The sequence below is a fragment of the Suricata suricatta genome, chromosome 5, assembly GCF_006229205.1.
Source record: "Suricata suricatta isolate VVHF042 chromosome 5, meerkat_22Aug2017_6uvM2_HiC, whole genome shotgun sequence".
NCBI classification, from domain to species: Eukaryota; Metazoa; Chordata; class Mammalia; order Carnivora; family Herpestidae; genus Suricata; species Suricata suricatta.
This window is the reverse complement of record NC_043704.1, coordinates 120,421,561-120,443,223: the sequence shown is the minus strand read 5'-3', so window position 1 is coordinate 120,443,223 and position 21,663 is coordinate 120,421,561. Positions and strand designations below refer to the sequence as shown.

The following is a 21,663-nucleotide window of genomic DNA, read 5'->3' as shown; positions in this document are numbered from 1 at the left end:
ATTTTGGGTAAGATGGTTCTCAGAGCAGGATGTTTAGCACCTTTGACTCTTGCAGAATAAAGGCTATTAACAGCCTCTGGCCACCGTGACAAGCAAAATCAGACCAACAATGCCCACCCACCCCGAAAACGCTCCCCATGAAGTAGAACTGGCCTTGGATGTGAGTTTGCAGACACAGGAGATGGTCGTTGACCAATGATGTTCGGGAAAGCAGCTGTGCGTAAGCGGTGGCTGACGGTGCAAGGTGTTTCAAGGAGCAGACTGTTCTTGAATGATTCAAAATATTTCTGAGGATGAAATGATGTCTACATTCACCTCCATCAGTTCTCAAACATAAACAGGGAGTTTTCCAGAGGGGTGTGGCTTTTCTTCAATATAATGGCAGTGAGAAGGGCTAACACGTATGTGGTACTTAACTTCATATCAGGCACTATTAAGTGTTTTGCATGTATTAACTCTTCTAATCCTCCCAACAACCAAAATTGCTATGAGGTGACTACTACTAATATCACCTCACTTTACAGGTGAGGAAACAGGCACAGAGAGGTAGATGACTTGTCCAGGGTCACACAGGTAGTTAACCAGAGAGGTAAGGTTCAAGTCCAGCCTTTCTGGCTCCAGAGCCATCAAGTTCTGCCTAGTTGCACCCACTACAAAAGCTTCACTTGTGAAATACAAAGCACGTTGTGTTGCTCTGAGATTCGGAGTTCTCTGAGAGGTGATGGGGTTGTGTTTTTAAGCATCAGAAACAGGACATGGAATCATGATCTGGCTGGAAAGTACAGTTGGTAAATTATAAGAACAGTAATTCTCAAGCTTTTTCATCTCCTGACACCTTTACACTCTTAAACAGTATTAAGGACCCCCAAGAGCTTTTGTCCATGTGGTTGTTTCTATTAATATTTACCATATAAGAAATTAAAACTGAGAAACTTTCAAATCCTTATCTATTAATGCACTTAAAAATAACAATAATAAATTCATTACATGTTAACATAACATACTTTGAAAAAAATTTTTTTCCAAAATAAAATAGTGAGAAGAGTGGTATTATTTTATTTTTTCCAATCTCTTCAATGTCTAACATACTGGAAGACAGCTCGACCCTCATATCTTCACTTGCCTTCAGTTGGCTAGATACATTGTTTAGATGAAGTATGTGAACAGAAAAGAACTATAACCTCACCCAGGTATGTGATTGGAAAAGGGAGGAATATTTTTAAAATCTTTTCAGAAAATTGTCGATATTCTTCTCTGATATGACACCAGCATTCCATAAGTAATAGTTTCTTAAAGGTTAGTTATAATAAGGACTCTGAAATCACATCAGTGAATTTATCATATACTGTTACATTAAACTCCACTCATTCTTTGAACGGCGCTTTTACCCATACACGACTGTGTAATACTATCCACTGGTCATTTGGAAGATAGTGATTCACTGGCAAGTAGATCTTTCAAAACTTGACGTATTTCATTGTACAATATATACAGTCATATTCATTAATATCCCTAACTGTCTCATCAGAAAAGTACTAGTACATTGGTAACTGGCTAAAACTTGGTGTGGCAGACACAAGTTTTCCAAAATTAAAAGCTCTAATTTTATCATTGGCAATAAATATTCCTGGTTCTTTTCTTTGTAGTGACAGGCTTACTTTAAAAAAAAATTGTCTGCTACACACTCCAGTTTGAATAAACATAGCTTGTCTGACAATCATTCTTTCAAGTAAAAAAGGGATTCCATGAAAAAAGGTCCTAGTTCAGCTCCCACTGAACTCACACAAATGCTTTTCTTAGAGACACGCTAGCATACTTTGCTATGCAAGGTACTTTATGTATACTTTTTGTTTTGTAACATGGGATATTAAAAAGATGTGTACTCAAGGCTGGAGATTAATTAAGTTAATAATATTTACTGCATTATTCAAGTCATTCTTTTTTTAAAAAAAATTCATTTATTTATTTTGAGAGAGAGAGAGAGAGAGAGAGCGGAAGTGGGGCAGAGAGAGAATCCCAAGCAGGCTCCTCTGTGCTGTCAGTGCAAGCCCGATACTGGGTTCCATCTCAGAAGTGAGATCATGACCTAAGCCAAAATCAAGAGTCAGATTCTTAACCAAATAAGCCCCTCAGGTGCCCCTCAAGTTATTCTTAGGTGAAATTGACTTTTTTTTTTTTAATTCCAACTCTATGTGGTGAAGAATTCAGCTAGGGGCTACTAAATGCAAATATAAGAGCAGTTAAGTGCTACGCAGAACATCCGAAAATTACAGAATTTACATTTCATAGCTCACGTCTGCCTTTTTCATAGCTCTGTCTGCACTTTTATTCACTATTGATTTTGTACCATCAATACAAGTTATCATGACAGTGAAAAGAGTCAAATAATGCCTTAATGTCAGTAATGTGCTAATTTTGACTTTGTGGACCCTGAGGAAGGGGTCCCAGGCATCCCCGGGGTCCACAGAAGGCATTTGGAGAACCAGTATCCTAGAACATCACACTGGCCCAGGGATAGCAACAAGAAAGAACAAAGAAGGTGCTGAAGTTAGAATCAGAGGGTCTAAATCCGTCCTTGATCTGGTCCTTATTGTCAAAGTGACTTTGGGTGAACCACTTGATCTCTCAGAGAATCACTTTCCTCATCTGAAAAATGGAATCAACACAACCTGCTGTTCAAGGGTATTCAAGGTTGGGAACAAAATATATTCTAAAAATCAATTTCATTCACCCATTCATGCATCAATTTCATTCATTTGTCCCAGAATCTTACAGGAGGACTTGAACAGCAGCTTTAGCAACATCCGCCAACTTGTTGGGAGGTGTGCTACTGCGGAGTGGAAGGCAACCATGAGGCAGACAGGGGTGCTGAGGGACAGGAGCCTCATGCCCCGCCCACTTGACCCTGCAGGGGCCCATCTTCTGGCCTGGCCTCTCAAGGGGGCCTTTGAGGATGCTGAGTTCAGTGTCCTGGGGCCACAGCCTGTGGGTCGCACCAGAGTCCTGGGAGCCTAATGCTGCTGGCCTTGGTGCCCCACAGCGCCCACTGGTGGCTGGCGTGCGTGTCCATCACTAGCTGCTCTCCTGCCTACGAAAGCATATTAGAGAGCCACATTTCAGAAGTGATGTTTACATGAAACTACCACTTTTCATCACCATTACAAACTCTTACTTCATGCACATTGCCCCCTGCCCCGACGGCAGTTCTTTGTTAGTAATAACAAATTCCTGTGGTAGACCTCACAAAAGATGGGGGCAGCCCAGTGAGTCACATACCCACCCTGGGGACTGCAGTTTTAAATATCCCTCCACCTTCGCACTCCATTCCAGGACCTTCTACAGATTCTCTTCCAACGTGTGGTGTTCTTAATTTACTACTTGATGTCGTTCTAAGTAAAGACAGATTAGAATGCTAAATTATGAGCATGAATTTTACCATTCATCTTTATACTATGCAATGCCAGTTTTAAATGCAAATATAAGAGCAGTTAAGTGCTACACAGAACATCCGAAAATTACAGAATTTACATTTCATAGCTCACGTCTGCCTATGTTTTTAATTCTTTACCAGAGCATTGTAAATGCCACATACAACTAGAACTCAACTGTGTTTATTTTGCCTCTTGATCTGCACACATTTTACCCACACTGTGTAAAATGTGTACCTTCGGTTTACGGTAGGAAGGGCAGCCCCCGACAAAAGGAACTGCAGGGTGTCCTAGTTTTCCTTTTTTTCTCTGCCATTTTTAGCATAAATGTTGGACTATTATCTGAGTAACATGAGTAAGAAAAGACAAGACAGAGTTCTTTGTTGGTCCTGTTTCTTAAAACATCCTGCCTTCTTTCTGCATTCAAAGCAATTTTGGTTTGAACAGGAAAGGTGCCTCTCCGGGTTGTCCGCTCCCTGCTTTCTCAGTCATCGGCACGGTACGCTTACCTTCTCCCTGCGTCCGCTGAACCCCCACGCATCATAAGTGCGCTGAGTTTCTGTGCTCAGCAGGCAGGCGGAGCACTATGTGGGTCTTCGGCTCCTCTGCTCCAGGACATGCTGCCTTGTCCCATCACACTTCATGTACAAAACACAAGTTCAAAGGTAAAATGATTAAGAATTTCAAGATGGTAACAACAGAGGTTTAAACCAAGCTCAGGGTCCTCTTAAGCGTGGAGCGCTGTGTGGCTCCCAGGTCACATGCCCATGAAGCTGGCCCTGGCCCTGCCCCACTGCCTCTGCTCCGGCCACACTGGCCCCTGCAGGCCTGGTGGCCTCACCATGTCCCCTCCCACTGAAGGGCCCAAGGGTATCTGCCCCTCTGCCTGAAACTCCATTTCCTCCCTCCTGGCCTGGGTGTGTCCCTCCTTGTCCTCCTCAGATCTCAGCTCAGTTGTCACATCCTTAGGCAGCCCTACCTGCCCTGCGGACATGTCAGAACTTTCTTAGCCCCGTGGGGCTCTCCTTCAGTTACACATCACAGTCACCATTCTTCATTTAGGTGTGTGATTATTGGATTGCTTATTGGCCCCCCACTGAACTGCCAGCGGCGTATATACCAGGACTGGGTGTGGTTTTGCTCAGCCATGTTTCACCGGGGCTGGGCATGTAGTCCCTAATCAATGCCTATAAGGTGAGAGAATGGATGAAAAAAAAGAATGACTGTTTTTGCAACAGGAGCACAAGTGTCACATGAAGAGGTGGGATGAGGGCAGCCTGAATTCTAGCTTTTGTTCAAAAGAAGCTAAATCCTGTCTCAGACCGAGCTGGTGGGACTGCTGAGCATCATACACTCTTGTTTCCTTGCTGTCTCCTCTGGGTAATGAGCTTGAAGACAGGCTGTCCTCGTGTTTTAAGGGATCCAGATGCTTTCTGTTGTGTCTCTGGTGCCACAGGCAAGCACTCTCAAGAAAGTTCTGGTCCATTGAATTTAACTGAGCTGGACTTAGATGAAATGTGTGGCCCTGAAGCTTCCCCTCCCCTCTGTCTCCTTTTCCTCTGTCCTCTCCTTCCCTCTTGTTAAGGATTTCTGAGTCTTGAGAACCATTTTAATTGTGATCAGATATTTCCAACAGAAAATGACCCTCACGTATTTTCAGTTTAACTCCACTCTTCAAAGAAAAATGTTCTGATCAGTCCTGTAATCATGCAGTGATTGGGCACTCCAGAGGCTGCTCCAGAGCCAGCTTGGGCACATTCACTGGTAATATTCCCACAACAGCATTGATCTTGGGATATAATTACCATACTGGCATAGATCTTGGGATAGTACAAGGCAGGTACTTTAGAAGTTCATCCATTCAACTTCAGCCAATTCGAAGCAGAAATCAAACTCGAGAATCAGATAAAACGTGCCCTTCCGTCCAGAGGGCTGCAGCTCTAACCCTGTCTGAGAGAGGCAGTACAGTGCCACCGCCCATCCTGAGCAACAGTGACAGAATGGGAATCGGCCTCCTTGGTAGGGCCCGGTCTACAACCTGTCTGTCTTGTCCATGATTCTGCACCTACGTCTGAGAAATGGCCAGGAGGGGATGTAGTGAAAATGGAGTGCTCATAATGAAATTGAGGATCAATGAAATAATAAAAAATAAAAGCCTACAGGTAAGATTGGTATTGATTGACCATCTCAGAAAACATTGTTAGTAAGAGATCAGGGCATGCTTCCTATATGTAAAATGGGGGATTTCTCTCCAGAGTGAGACTTGAATGGGAATATAGAATGCTACTGGAAGCAATCCCCAGTACAATGCCCTTGAAGTTATGAGGCTGCTTACAGACGGTGCAGTAGAGTAGAAAAGGCCCCACTTAGGAGTCAGCCATACCTAGGGCTTACACCATCTTCAGCTCTGTGACCTGGAGCAATTACTAACTTCTCTGATTCTGATTCTTTTCTTCCTCCTCCTCCTCCTTCTCCTCCTCTTTCTTCTCTTCCTCCTCTTCTTCCTCTTCCTCCTCTTCCTCCTCCTTATTCTTGATTTTACAAGTTGGCATATAGCACCTGCCTCCAGTTTGCTATGAAGATTGAATAAGCTCACCTGGGTGCAGATCCAGAGTTTGGCACTAGACACAGAGCAGGCATGCGATCATGTTCCCCCCTCTCCCCACAGTGTCAGGAGACTCTTCCTCCCTGGAACAGCTGGCCAGGGCCTGGACTAGAGGCAGGAAGACACCTGATTGCTCATAGAATGAGGACCCCCTTAAATTGTGCACACGAGGCACCTCACCCTGCCCCAGTAGTGTGGCTGGGACAATGTCGGACCAGGGTTGGGGCATCTCAGAGTAGATACCCTCCTCCAACACTGTCATCCCCTGGGGCATTTTCGAGGTGACACAACCGAGACTGAAAGTCATCATAACTTGACTACAGTAGCGAGTAAAAGTGGCAAACCCAGAATGGACTCCAAGCCTCTGGTTCCAAGTCTGTGTGTTGCTCCCAGCAGTCTAGAGATGAAGTCTTTGCTGCTTGGGTCACGTGATGTTCACCACTCCCCTCCCCTGCACCACGAGTGGTCTTCCTGGACATCTACGCACTGTCTTCCTGACAAGTCAGAAAGAAAATGTCTCACGTTTTCAGTATTTCACAAGGCACTTACTATATGGCTTACTTGCAGTCAGGGTCCAAGAAATAAATACCCATCAATTGAGGAAAAGAAGATGTTTTCACGGCCTTATAATTTTAATGCAGAGAAATAGTTATAATACACATTAACCCAGCTGAGGGAGAGAAATGCATTAATTTCACAATATGTTCAGTTCTCTAAGAAGTTAGCTTTTCAGGCTCCACAGGGCTTCTGGAACTCAGACTCACGCCCGCTGTTTTGAGAGAAAATTGCACCTGATTGGTGCCTCTTTCCCCCCAGGGAAGTGGTGGGTGGAGAGACTTATCGGAGGGTGGAGGGGTGGGAAGCTGGCTGCAGCAAAGTGGGGTGTTGAAGCCAGGAGGAAAGGACAGAACAGTGCTGCTCATGTTTAGGGAGCAAACAAATACCTCACCAGGGAACTTGGTTAAAAAGAAATGTCTAATCTGATTCAAGAGTTCCAGGTCAGACCTGGGAGTCTGTATTTTTTTTAATTTTTTAAATGTTTATTTATTATTGAGACAGAAACAGAACATGAGTGGGGGAGGGGCAGAGAGAGAGGGAGACACAGAATCCAAAGCAGGCTCCAGGCTCTGAGCTGTCAGCACAGAACCCGATGCGGGGCTCAAACCCACAAACCGTGAGATCATGACCTGAGCCGAAGTCAGACGCTTACCAACTAAGCCACCCAGGTGCCCCTAGAGTCTGTATTTTTAATAAGTTCTCTACCAATTCTCATGCTGGTGGTTCAAGGCACAAAAACTGCAGGCTTTGGCCTTTTTCTCTGTTCTCTATAGCCATTTATCTTTAGGCTGTGGGCAAAATCCTTGTTCCCACGCCAGGCGAGGGCAAGCAGGAAGGCAGCAAACTAGGACGATCACCAGCCCCCTGCACCGTGACTCCCCTTCTTCCCACCAGATACACTTGATGGGTGACATTTCCTTGTGTGAAACACTTCAGTTTTACCATCCATGAAATGAGCATGTTGATCTGGGTCTCTGGAGGCCTCTTTTTCCAGTTTGACAATTCTTTGTGTGGAGGAAATGGCCTGGAGGTTTTGGGTTTGCAAACCTGGCCCAAGAGAAGCTGTCTTCGGTCTGGCCATTCTCAGGATCCCCATTCACTGTCTTCCATCCTTCTGCAGGGGAAATTTGCGCATTCAAGATCCATGGCCAGGAGCTGCCTTTTGAGGCCGTGGTGCTCAACAAGACGTCCGGAGAAGGTCGGCTGCGCGCCAAGAGCCCCATCGACTGCGAGCTGCAGAAAGAGTACACGTTCATCATCCAGGCTTACGACTGTGGCGCAGGGCCCCGGGAGACGGCCTGGAAGAAGTCACACAAGTGAGTGGCTGGACAGTGCACTGCACTCCCGAACCCCTCCCACCCGCCCACCCTTCGGGATCACACGCTGCTCTGCGTTCAGGTGTCAGGACTGCTTTCAGGTGTCACTTCTTCTGAGCCAGCCATCCCAGCAGAGCTGGTTGGGACCTTTCTCTGAGTTTCACCATGCCGCACGCATGTCTCCATCCTGGCTCCTTTTAGTTCGGGTTGCAACTTTCTCCCTTATGGATTTGATTCTGAGCCTAACCCTGAGTCAGAGTGGTTAATTTCTTACAGAAAGGAAGAGTGAATGAACAGAGGAGGGCTGAATAAAGGAAAGGGGAGGCGATTTAGAGGGAATCATTGTGAAGGCTGGGTAACAGGGAAGGCCAGAGAAGGGGTGGCTTCCTCTGAGAAGCAGGGGACAGGTAGAAGCATATCCAGTGGGAGGGCAGACAGAACACTCAGACAACCAGCCTGACTGGCCGTGGTTTCTCTGCCCCCTCGGTGCTGGGACCAGGGTCAGTGCCCATGAGAGGTGTGGGAGGGCAGCGTCATGCTCCCTTGACTGCTATCTCTTCCTTCCGGTGTGTGGTCCCAGGGCCGTGGTCCACATCCAGGTGAAGGACGTCAACGAGTTTGCTCCCACCTTCAAAGAGCCAGCCTACAAGGCGGTGGTGACAGAGGGCAAGATCTACGACAGCATCCTGCAGGTGGAAGCCGTGGACGAGGACTGCTCCCCTCAGTACAGCCAGATTTGCAACTATGAAATCGTCACAACTGATGTGCCTTTTGCCATCGACAGAAATGGTGAGTGTCGTGATCGGGCCCCAGTGAGAGGAGGGGCAGGAAAGCGAGTCTACCGATCCCCTCTCTGAAGGCCAAGTGAGGGCTCTGAATGTCCCTGGCAGGCAATGACTCCCTTGCCTTCCACGACCCGGGCTGTGTAACCCAGAACTCAGGCCTGCACTAGAACAGATGCCCTTACTTATTAGCACAGCCAGGTGGGAGACCCCCCTCAGGCACCTCAGAGATCTACTCAGTGAGGACAGCCCATAGAACTCATGAGGCCACACATGTGGATACTGAAGACAGGATGGTTTTCTGGTAGAATTTTCCATGCCATTAATTCCCTCATCCCTATATCATAAGTTGTGGCACTACCTTCCACCCTAGCCATCTGCTTCCTGCTCCCAGAAACAAAAGGGGAAAAATGCTAAAAAGGAAGGTGAAGATTTTTGGAAACACCTTCTAAACTTAGGTTTAGGAATCTTTGATATTCTTGCCAATGTCCTTTGAGACTTTCTACCACAGTGAGAATGATGAATGAATCAAGCTTCTCACCATACCCCAATCCCAAACTGAACTTACTGAACTAAAAACAGTTCTATAAAGACATTTGTGCATTTCCCCATCACCATTAATAAAACCCTTGTGGTGTTAACACCTCAGCCAGATGCCTGGTCAACTGAGTCCATGTTAAATGCAATTTTCAATAACTCTGTTAATCAAATGGTAATTATTGCCAAGTGTATCATTTAATAGCCCACAGGTATATTATTCTCAGTCTGTTCCAAATAGGATCATAAAATACTGCACAAAGATGCAAACGTTATACAACCTGAAGTTCATCTACACTGTGAGTGCCAGGCATGGTGCTGGGAACTGGGAATGGAGTGAGAGTGGAACTCAAAACAGATGTGGGACTGCCCACATGGAGCTTACCAACCAGTAGAAAGAAAGTTAAAATAAAAAATAGGAAGTCGGGTGGCATCAGGGGTGAAGTTGGTGCCCAAGGCATGCCATGAGCCAGAGTTAGGCAGTGGACTAACTCTGAGCCTGGTAGCCAGTGTCTGGAGGGGAGTACCATCAGTGGCTTGCTTACCGGTATTCAGTGCTTCCCGTGCTCCTTGACCTTGAGACTGGGGAGAAACTTATCCTGGGACATGATCTTCTGCATCCTGAGGACTGCAGCAGATTCCATAGGGAATGGAAGCCAAGGAGACACCCACATCCACATCCCTGATCTCCAGTGGTTTATGATCTGCCTTGGAAGATGAAATCAACATTCATATAACAGACAAAAATAAGGTAGTTTCCTTATAAAATGGTAAAACACGTGGGAATGACAAACCAGCACATAGCTGGATGCTCACTGCGTGGAACACAAGGTCAGTGCGTCAGTGCACAAGAAAGTAAAGGAGAAAATATTGGACTTTAGTTCAAGATTGGTTCAGGACTAAGGAGTAGGTAATTTCAGTTAGTAGAGGCTGTCAGAACTGCTTCCTGATAGCTTTTCCTACAAGCCCTGTGAGGTGGCTGGCTTGTCCCCCCTCATACAGATGCATGTCTCACACACATCAAATACACACACACACGCACACATGCATGCATACGCACCCCTCTATAAAATATAAAACAACTGGCCTGTATTTTTCTGTTCCTCTATGATCAGCTGTGTGGTCTCTGCCCCCAAAAGCTTTGGAATTTGGGGTGCAACTAGTCCTTGATGAAGAGCAAGGCTAGACAAGCGGAGGTATCTGTGATGAGTGGTCAGGCTCCATTTGACCTCCTGCCTCAGTTCCGGAGAGTCACAGCCCAATGAGAGATGAGATGCAAATCCTTTCATCTGAGGGTAAACTGCCCCAGTCATGAAGATAATTACTCACCTTGATGAGCCATTTCGTTAACATATGCCAATTTATTTCCCTAGCTGTCTCATTAAAAGTGAGTAATGGTCTTTTGCCAAGCCTCTGCCTCCAACGTTGGTTTACAACAGAAGATGAAGAGGAGAGTGGGCACTCCCAGGGAGGGTGGGCTCCCGACAGCGAGGTTTACAAAAGCAGTTCTCCAAGTAATGAAGGCAGGACCCAGGGGCAGACACAGAAGCGGCCGCTCCCCATTCTAATGAGCTTCCCAACTGGACCTTATCCATCATTTCTCCCAGCGACCTTCCTGGCTCCTTGAAGAAGTTCTTTGTATGCACATCAGAGAAAGTACTGCTGAGTTTGGGGTCCACTCATTGAAACCCCATGACTGCAGGTAGATGGGTCCTGGCCCTTCCGATTTTCCAAGCTCTTTGCTTGTTGGAGAAAGAAGGGGAGTGGGACAGCCAGGAAGACAGAAGACATTTCATGGATTCAGCCTGGCCTGTCTTAACCCAAAACTCAGCCTCTTCCTACCAGAGGTCCTTGGCCTCCTCTCCTTGAATTCCTCCCCTGAGATTATGGTGGGAACCATCTCTGCCCCCTTGTGAGGTTGTTCAGGCTTCACAGAGGCTGCGCCTGGGGATGATATTCACAGGGTACCTGGCACCTGGGGAATGCTCCATTCATGGGGCTGAGATTATCAGATATTTACCTGGGTGATTGGGACATAAAGGTTATTCACTCCCCCCCCCCACATACACACACCAAACCCAGTAGATTTCCAGGCTGAAATTATGAGCAGGTAACTGAGATATTACTCCCTCTTGGGAAGTTCTGGATGCACTTCCGATGGCTTCCTGGTTCCCATCTCCTGGCACTAGACTGGTCTCTTTGAGATCAGTAGGGGCTAGATCCTTATTCCCATTGAACAGATGGAAAAACTGAGTCCTAAAGTATAAAGAGCTTGCCTAACAGCACCTGTGACCCTGGTGGCAGAGTTGGGACTGGAGTCCAAATCCCCTGAGCCTTGGCCTCTACGCCTTTCCACCAGTGATGTTATCACATTCCTCAGTGATGTTTGGCAGGAACACATGGCTATGGTATTTAAGTTCAAAACTACAAAGTTGCATCTTATTTCTACATCCATTACGTGTCTGTGTGTCAGAAAGAGAGAGAGAGAGAGAGAGAGAGAGAGAGAGAGAGATCTTTGACAAGTTACTTAACCCTTGCCTCAGATCCTCACTGGTAAATCACAAGAATTAAATCCCGTGGTAAATCCCGTGCCCATGGAAGAGTTGGATGCATGGCCAACAGGGCACTCACCAATGTGTGTGCACACACCAAGCTCTCAGCCGCACTTAGAAATGACCAGAAAGAGCAGCAGGGGTCTCTGTGACACTTCGGCAGACTTTTTTCCTTTTCCAGCAGTTGTGTGCTCCCAGGCAGCCTCTGTTGGGTAGCAGGCCACCCTGGTGACTAAGGAGGCTCTCCCTCCTCTCAGCCAAGTGTGCCCTAGAGTCTGCTTATTTTAAAGTAAATAAAAACGTTTCTTTCCATCTGAATAGAAAAGCAACACATGCTATTTGTAGGAAATTCAGAAAGTGTAGAAAAGTATGAAGAAGGAAATAAATCACCTGTAATGCCACCAAAGATAGCCATTACTGATGTTCTACCAGTACTATTTCTATGAAGATGAAGTGTTTTGTTAACAAAAGTAAGGTCACACTCACCTTGTTTTTCTGTATCCAACCGTTTTCACTTAACATTCAATTGTATGGATTTTTCCACCCTTACAAATGCTTCATAATTACCACTTTTAGTGCTAAAAACATTCCATCTGATGCACAGACCCTTTTACCTAACTCTTGTGTTACTATCAGACATCCAGTTTCTTTATTATTTTTCACTGGAAGAAATAATGCTTAGAGAAACATATTTGCACTTATATCTGCAATTTTTATCACTTTCCTGGAATCAATTTCTTAGGCGTGGAATTGCATGTCCCATGAACAATTTCAAGGTGACTGGCCTATATAATTTTTTACTTAAAACATTTTTAATATAATTTATTGTCAAATTGGTTTCCATATAACACCCAGTGCTCATCTCAGTGTATGCCCTCCTTAATGCCCATCACCAGTTTTCCCCTCTCCCCCATTCCCCATGAAACCCTCAGTTTGTTCTCAGTATTTGAGAGTCTCTTATGTTTTGCCTCACTCCTCTGTAACTTTTTTATTCCCTTCCCCTCCCCTGGTCTTCTGTTAATTTTCCCCTGATCCACTTATGAGTGAAAACATATAGTATCTGTCTCCGCCTGACTTATTTCACTTAGCACGACACCCTTCAGTTCCTTCCACTTTGCTACAAATGGCCAGATTTCATTCTTTCTCATTGCCATGTAGTACTCCATTGTATATATATATACCACATCTTCTTGATCCACTCATCAGGTGATGGACATTTAGGCTCCTTCCATGATTTAGCTATTGAAAGTGCTGCTAAAAACATTGGCGTACATGTGCCCCTATGCATCAGCACTTCTGTATCCCTTGGGTACATTCCTAGCAGTGCTATTGCTGGGTCATAGAGAAGTTCTACTATTAATTTTTTGAGGAACCTCTGCACTGCTTTCCAGAGCGGCTGCATCAGTTTACATTCCCACCAACAGTGTAAGAGGGTTCCCATTTCTCCACATCCTCACCAGCGTCTGTAGTCTCCTAATTTGCTCACTTTAGCCCCTCTGACCAGCGTGAGGTGGTATCTCAGTCTGGTTTTGATTTGTATTTCCCTGATGATGAGTGGTATTGAACATTGGTTTATGTGTCTGTTGGCCATCGGGATATCTTCTTTGGAAAAGTGTCTATTCATGTTTTCTGCCCATTTCTTCACTAGATTATTTTTTTCAGATGTGGAGTTTGATGAGTTCCTCATAAGATTTTGGATACTAGCCCTTTATCCGATATGTCATTTGCAGCTATCTTTTCCCATTATGCCAGTTATCTTTTAGTTTTCTTGATTATTTCCTTTGCTGTGCAGAAGGTTTTTATCTTAATGAGGTCTCAATAGTTCATTTTTTCTATTGATTCCCTTGCCTTTGGAGATGTGTTGAGCAAGAAATTGCTGCAGTTGAGGTTAAAGAGATTATTGTCTGCTTTCTCCTCTAGGGTTTTGATGGTTTCCTGTCTCACATTCAGGTCCTTCATCCATTTTGAGTTTATTATGGTGTATGGTGTAAGAAATTGGTCTAGTTTCATTCTTCTGCATGTTGCTGTCCAGTTCTCCCAGCACCACCTGTTGAAGAGGCTGTCTTTTTTCATTGGATACTCTTTCCTGTTTTGTCAAAGATTAGTTGACCATACATTTGTGGGTCCAGTTCTGGGATCTCTATTCTATTCCATTGGTCTATGTGTCGTTTTTGTGCCAATACCATATGTCTTGATGATGACAGCTTTTAGTAGAGGCTAAAGTCTGGGATTGTGATACCTCCCGTTTTGGTTTTCTTCTTCAATATTACTTTAGCTATTTGGGGTCTTTTGTGGTTCCATACGAATTTGAGGATAGCTTGTTCTAGCTTTGAGAAGAATGCTGGTGCAATTTTGATGGGGATTGCATTGAATGTATAGATTGCTTTGGGTAATAATGACATTTTCACAATGTTTGTTTTTCCAATTCATGAGCATGAAATGTTTTCCATTTCTTTGTGTCTTCTTCAATTTCTTTCATAAGCTTTCTATAGTTTTCATCATACAGGCCTTTTACATCTTTGGTTAGGTTTATTCCTAGGTATTTTATGGTTTTTCATGTGGTTGTGAATGGGATCAGTTTCTTGATTTCTCTTTCTGTTGCTTCATTATTGCTGTATAAGAATGCAAGCAATTTCTGTACATTGATTTTTGTACCCTGCAACTTTGCTGAATTCATGGATCAGTTCTAGTAGATTTCTGGTGGAATCTGTCGGGCTTTCCACGTAGAGTATCATGTTGTCTATGAAAAGTCAAAGTCTGACTTCATCTTTGCCCATTCTTATGCCTCTTATTTCATTTTGTTGTCTGATTGCTGATGCTAGGACCACCAACACTATGTTACACAACAGTGGTGAGAGTGAACATCCCTGTCGTGTTCCTGAACTTGGGGGGAAAGCTCTCAGTTTTTCCCCATTGAGGATGATATTAGCTGTGGCTTTTCATAAATGGCTTTTATGATGCTTAAATATATTCGTTCTTTCCTGACTTTCTCAAGGATTTTTATTAAGAAAGGATGCTGAATTTTGTCAAATGCTTTTTCTGCATCTGTTGACAGGATCATATGGTTCTTATCCTTCCTTTTATTAATATAATGTATCACATTGATTGATTTGCATATATTGAATCAGCCCTGCAACCCAGGAATGAATCCCACTTCATCATGGTGAATGATTCTTTTTATATTCTGTTGAATTCGATTTCTCATATCTTGTGGAGAATTTTTGCATCCATATTTATCAGATATATTGGCCTGTAGTGTTTTTTTTTTGTTTTTTGTTTTTTTTGTTTTGTTTGTTTGTTTGTTTTGTTTTGGTTTTTTTGCTCGGTCTCTGTCTGGTTTGGGAATCTAAGTGATGCAGGCTTCATAGAATGAATCCAGAAGTTTCCCTTCCATTCCATTTTTTTTGGAACAGATTGAAAAAAAAATGGGTGTTAATTCTGTTTTAAAGGTCTTGTAGAATTCCCCAGGGAAACCATCTGGTCAAGGACTCTTATTTGTTGGAAGATTTTTGATAACTAATTCAATTTCTTCACTAGTTAGGTGTCTGTTCAAATTTTCTATTTCTCCCCATTTGAGTTGTAGTCTGTGTGGGTGTTTAGGAATTTGTCCATTTCTTCTAGGTTGTCCAGTTTGTTGGCATATAATTTTTCCTAGCATTCCCTGATAATTGCTTGTATTTTCAGGGATTGGTTGTAATAAATCCCTTTTCATTGTGATTTTATCTATTTGGGTGCTCTGTTTTTCTTTTTGAGAAGCTTGTCTAGAGGTTTATCAATTTTGTTTATTTTTTCAAAAAAATAACTCTTGGTTTCATTGATGTGTTCTACTATTTTTTAGGATTCTATATTGTTTATTTCTGCCCTGACCTTTTTTATTTCTCTTCTGCTGAGTTTGGGGTGTCTTTGCTGTTCTGCTTCTAGTTCCTTTAGGTGTGCTGCTAGATTTTGTATTTTGTATTTTTCTTGTTTCTTGAGCTAGGCCTGGATTGCAATGTATTTTCCTCTTAGGACTGCCTTTGCTGCATCCCAAAGTGTTTGGATTGTTTTCATTTTCATTTGTTTCCATATATATTTTAATTTCTTTTCCAAATGCCTGGTTGACGCATTCATTTGTTAGTAGGAGGGTCTTTAACCTCCATGCTTTTGGAGGTTTTCCAAACCTTTTCCCATGGCTAATTTCAAATTTCATGGCATTGTGATCTGAAAGAGTGTATGATAGATGTCAATTCTTTTACATTTATTAGAGCTGCTTTGTGACCCAGTATGTGATCTGTCTTGGAGAATGTACCATGTGCACTAGAGAAAATGTATTCGACTGCTTTGGGATGTAGAATTTTAAATATATCAGTCATGTCCATGTGGTCCAATGTGTCATTCAGGGCCATTGTTTCTTTAGTGATTTTCTGTGTAGTTGATCTTTCCATTGCTATAATTTGAGTATTAAAGTTCTCTACAGTTAACACATTCTTATCAGTAAGATTGCTTATGTTTTATATATTTGCATGCTCTTGATTTCAGTGCATAGACATCTATAGTTGTTAGCTTTTCCTGATACATAGACCCCGTAATTATTATATAATACCCATCTTCATCTCTTGTTTACAGCCCTTAATTTAAAGTCTAGTTTGTCTAATATAAATATTAGCTTTCTTTTGACTTCCAGTAGCATGATAGTTCTCCATCCCCTCACTTTCAATCTGAAGGTGTCCTCAGGTCTAAAATCAGTCTCTTTTAGAAAGCAAATAGATGGGTCTTGTTTTTTTTTTTTAATCTATTATGATACCCTATGTCTTTTGATTGGAGAATTTAGTCCATTTATATTCAGTGCTATTATTAAAAAATATGGGTTTAAAGTCATTGTGTTCCCTATAGGTTTCATGCTTGTAGTGATGTCTCTGGTATTTTATGTTCCTTGCAACATTTCCCTCATAGGATCCCCCCTTAAGATCTTTTGTAGGGCTGGTTTAGTGGTGATGAATTTCTTCAGTTTTTGTTTGTTTGGGAAACCTTTATCTGTCCTTCTACTCTGAATGATAGACTTGCTGGATAAAGGACTCTTGGTTGCATATTTTTTCTGCTCATCACATTGAAGATTTCTTGCCATCCCTGTCTGGCCTGCCAAGTTTCAGTAGATAGGTCTGCTACTACCATGCTGTGTCTACCTTTATATAATAAGGCCCGTTTATCTCCAATTGCTTTCAGGATTTTCTCTTTATCCTTGTATTTTGCCAGTTTCACTATGATATTTCATGCAGAAGATTGATTCAAGTTACATCTGAGGGCAGTTCTCTGTGACTCTTGGATTTCAATATCTGTTTCCTTCCCCAGGTTTGGGAGGTTCTCAACTATGATTTGTTCAAGTACCCCTTCAGCCAGCCCCTTTCTCTCTCTGTTCTTATGGAATTCCCATGACACAGATATTGTTCCATTTGATTGCATCACTTAATTCTCTAATTCTCCTTTTGAGCTCCTGGATCACTGTATCTCTCTTTTCTTGACTTTCCCTTTTTCCATAATTTTATCTTCTAATTTCCCTATTCTCCCCTCTCCCTCTTCAATCCACACTGTGGCTGCCTCCATTTTATTTTTCACCTCATTTATAGCATTTTAAAATTCATTATAACTATTTTAAGATCCTTGATCTCTGTAGCAATGGAGTCTTTGCTGTCTTCTATTCTTTTTTCAAGACAAGCAATTAATTTGATGACTATTATTCTAAATTCTTGTTCATTTATGTTGCTTATATCTGTATTGATCAATTCTTTAGCTGTCACTTCTTCCTGGAATTTCTTTTGAGAATTCTTCCATTTCATCATTCCAGCTAGTTTTCTGTCCCTTGTAAGTTTTAAAAGCTTGTTATCTGCTCTGCACCTGTGAGTACTACTCTATTAAAGGGGACACATATGCTCTCCAGGGCCTGGCCATTCAGGAGGTGTTTTTGGGAGTGTTACTTGCTACTTGCTCTCTGTTGTTGTGACTTTGGTTATTTTATTTCCCTACTCGTAGTGATGTTTTGGACCCTCCACCAGGTGTGCTTTGATTTGTTTCTTGAAGTAGCCCTAGAAAGTAAAACAAACAGGAAACAAAAACACACAAATGCACAGGCAAATAAAGCAAACAAGCAAACAAACAGAAACACACACACATAAAAACACAAAAAACAATCTAAAAGCAAAAAAACCCAGAAATCCCAGCTACAAGTAAAGAACAAGGTGGAGGCAGTGTTGATGTAAGACCATATGCAAAGAGAGAAATGATAGGTGCGGGCTGGGCAGGGTGGATAAAATGAACATCAACCTGGCAGAGAGACTAAAGAGAGACCAGAAAGAGGGAAAGAATAGGAAGGAGGCAAGGAGAAAGAAACAAAGATAAAATTACCCACAGAAACTATATGGTCTGATTATTTCAGTGAGAGAGAAAGGAAAGAGGGAAGTGTACACGATGCATCAAGAGAATGGGTTAAATATGTCTGTTTAAGCAAACCAGTAGCCAGAGTAACCAGACTAGAGGATGGAGGAAATAAGAAAGAGAAAGGGAGAATATATCTAAATAACAAGAATTGATGTAAAATTAATCCAGGGGTTGCCACAGTGCTGGTCCAGAGGAAGGGCCATCTGGTTCCACCGCCTCTATTCAGCTCCAGTAGATAAGCAGCTATCCAGTGTGGAGGGACGTGGTTTAGTGTAGGCAGGTCCCGCCTCCACGATGGGCCCTAGGGACCAGTCCCTGAGGCCCACCTTGGTAGTTGTGGGGAGAAAAATGGCGACCCCCCCCCAGTCCCTTCTTCACAGACCAGGTGTCCCAAATCACTCCTTTGGATCCGTCCACACTGTGCGACGGGCACAGATGAGGCAGGCTGTCTCTGTCTGCCATCTTCTACATCCCATGCCTAGCTGCGTATTAAGCGTATTAAACTCCAACTCTGTGCGCATTAATGATGCCGCCAGATATGTGCTCCTGCAGCTGTGCTGTAGCACTTCAGGAGAGGGGACTGCATGCTCCTGCTGCCATCTGTGCCCTTGCCATGCCACCGAACCCCAGAGGTGACTCCCCTCCTCCTTTGGTGTGCAAACAGGGCAGCCAGTCCCAGTCCAAAGACAGCCCTGCAGTTAGAGATGGGATGATGGGATCCCCCTCTGTCCAGGTCCAAGGTTTTTCTCTTGTCCAGATACAGTCCTGCGCTTCCCCAGGGGCTCTTTCTCTTCTCTCTGCAGAAGGGAATCCCTCCCCTCCATGCCTCCGTGTCCTGTTTGGTCTCCCCCAGTTTGTAATCACGCACCTATGGGGCCATCCGGTTTTCCCGCTTTCTTCCTGGTAGACTGCGTCTCTTTTCCTCCCAAACTCTTGGGGTTCAAAGTACATTGGCTTCAGCCCTTCTTTGTTTGAGAGACACGGGAAGTGTGGATTCCCCTGCATCTCTGTCATGTTGGCCCCTGGCCTGTATATTTTTCCAAAAGGGTTATTCCCATTTTTTTTTTATTGTTTAGAGAGAGAAGGAGACAGACAGAGTGTGAGCAGCGGAGGGGCAGAGAAAGGGAGACACAGAATCTGAATCAGGCTCCAGGTTCTGAGCTGTCCACACAGAGGCCAACGTGAGCCTGGAACTCATGAACCCTGAGATCATGATTGATTAGCTGACTGAGCCACCCAGTGCCCCAGGGTTGTTCCAATTTAAATGCCACTGGAAGGAGGCTGCACACCAGTGTGCTCAGCTCATCCTACCCCTGCCCACCTCAGTTTGGGGAAAAAAAAAAAAAACCACCTTCACTAATATGCATGGTACATACTAATTGTTCTTTGAGAATTAGCTTCCCCAGGTTCCTTTGGACCAGGGAAATTGGCCCAGGACCCCCTAGTCACCTAGGCTAGCTACGAACTCATGTCTCCTAAGAAGACCCTGCTGGGAGAAATCATTCAAATGTGGGAAAAATAACACAATTGTAACAGAAGCATGCATGGCTATTGAACTTCTAAAAAGTTTTAAGTGTGTGTCTTATCCATGTAGGACCCTCCCCAACAACATTATACACTCACTTTTGAACTAAGGCTTCAAATTTCAGGCTCAGAAACCCATTCTCCCATCCATGAAACCAGCAGTGGTGGAGAAAGTACATTCATTTCTCAGACAGTTTCATTAGGACTCGCAAGGATGTGCAGCTGCCGCAGACCAGGCCAGGGATTGTGTGTTTATTTTTCTACCACGGCCAATAGTGTTTGGTCCACATAATGTCACGCGGCTTGTAAACCCCGAGCCTTCCTCTTCCGAGAGGTGTATCTTGTAACCATAAAGAAAGGCAAAGTTAAAACTTTTTGGTTTAAAATTCAATTTGATGTTGCTGCCACATACTTCTCATGGTTATATTACACTGCTTCCACCGGCAAGAATCCCTCCCCTGTGAGAACTCTAACCACAAGCTAGTCCAATAACACAGCCCTCAGGGAATGTCACCAACCCAACACTGAGCTGCCACAGCCCTGGGGGGGCCCTGAGCTGAGACTGAAGCCCAGTATGTTGGGGGAGGCGGAGCTAAAGGGATTCTGAATGCCAGGCTGGAGGCCAAAAATATATCAAACCCATTTTTATTTGGAGATTTTCTTTGACCGGCTTTGTTAAACTAAATTTTACTTCAAATTGGTGGCTGATGTTAGGTTTTTAGAAACAGTCTGAAGCCAATGATGGAGTAACAGATCCTAATACTTCTTGGTCCAGTGTCTTGGATGCTAGGCTCTCACAGAAGAAGCCCTACTCAAGGGCCTGGTACTGGGGACCGTTTCGCTGGGATTAGGTGATGAGTGCATCAACTCTTTGAATCTTTAAAACATTATGTGACTGGTAACTCCCCAGGCTTCCTTGCCTTAGCCCCTGTCGCCGCCCCCACATGAGCCATAGACATCAATTGAAATGGAAGAGAGCTCATTAGGGAGTTTTCCCTTAGTTTTGATGAAAAATAAAAATATACCTGAGTCAGCGATTCCATGGTTGTTTATTAGTGTGTTGATTTGTTTTTAAATTTTCATTTTCTTAATTTCACTTCTGCTAGAGCATAATGATAACATTGGAGTTCTAATTTGCTGTCAGTTCCACTATCAGAATAAAAACAAGAATGAAATTATTCTCCACAAAGGAAGACTTCTGTCTGTTGGAATCAAAAACTGAGAAGTATTCAGTGCACACTAGGTTTTTATTCATCCCTCAGAAGCAAGACTATTTCAGTAAAAGTTGTCAATTAGGATTTTGCTCATTAATTATCAAATATTGATTTCTGAATTGTACTACCAAACCCACAGGAACAAAAACACACCTGTGGCCCACAAAAATGGTTCGGTCTCTTTTGGAGAAGAGAAATGTCTTTGCCACCAGGGCAAGGAATCTGTTATTCTGTGTAGCTTTCAGAAGGGAGGTCCCATGTTTTCTTATTGATTTTACTTCCTATTTGGTAGCAAAATAATGTGAGAAGAGGCAGTGAACATTTCTGGCCAGAAGCCCAGATGTTAAAAAATATGTGTCAGGACATTTCTGAATCGCATCCTTTTCCCAGAGATTTCATGGCTGATGAGTGTCGGTGCCCTGGCAGCATTGGGGACACAACCACACGGGCACACTTTAGGAGGGACTTTTCCGACAATCCATGACTAATGAACATGCCAGCTGGGTTCCACATAGGTGCTTGGAATCCCCTAGTAGGCTCATCCCACAGCTGGGGTGGCTCCACCAGTGGTTCCTGCCAACCTGCTGCCAAGGCACAAGCAGGCCACATATAAAAGCCATGCACCCTATATTCCCTTGCTTTTATAAGGAGGTGAGGAAAGGGGTCATTACATTCCAATGAAGGTTAGCAGAGTAGAGAAGGGATTTTAAAGAACTTCAGTGTGGGTACCTTTATC

At 43.6% G+C, this 21,663-nt stretch overlaps 1 protein-coding gene across 1 annotated transcript in view; it reads left to right on the top strand.

Annotated features, from left to right (window-relative positions):
* CLSTN2 (calsyntenin 2) overlaps positions 1–21,663 on the top strand; it is a 589,043-nt gene that overhangs the window by 442,877 nt on the left and 124,503 nt on the right. The window contains exons 3-4 of the mRNA XM_029940160.1: positions 7,712–7,907; positions 8,488–8,696. Coding sequence (XP_029796020.1) covers positions 7,712–7,907; positions 8,488–8,696 — 405 coding nt within the window. The remainder of the gene's footprint in view (positions 1–7,711; positions 7,908–8,487; positions 8,697–21,663) is intronic.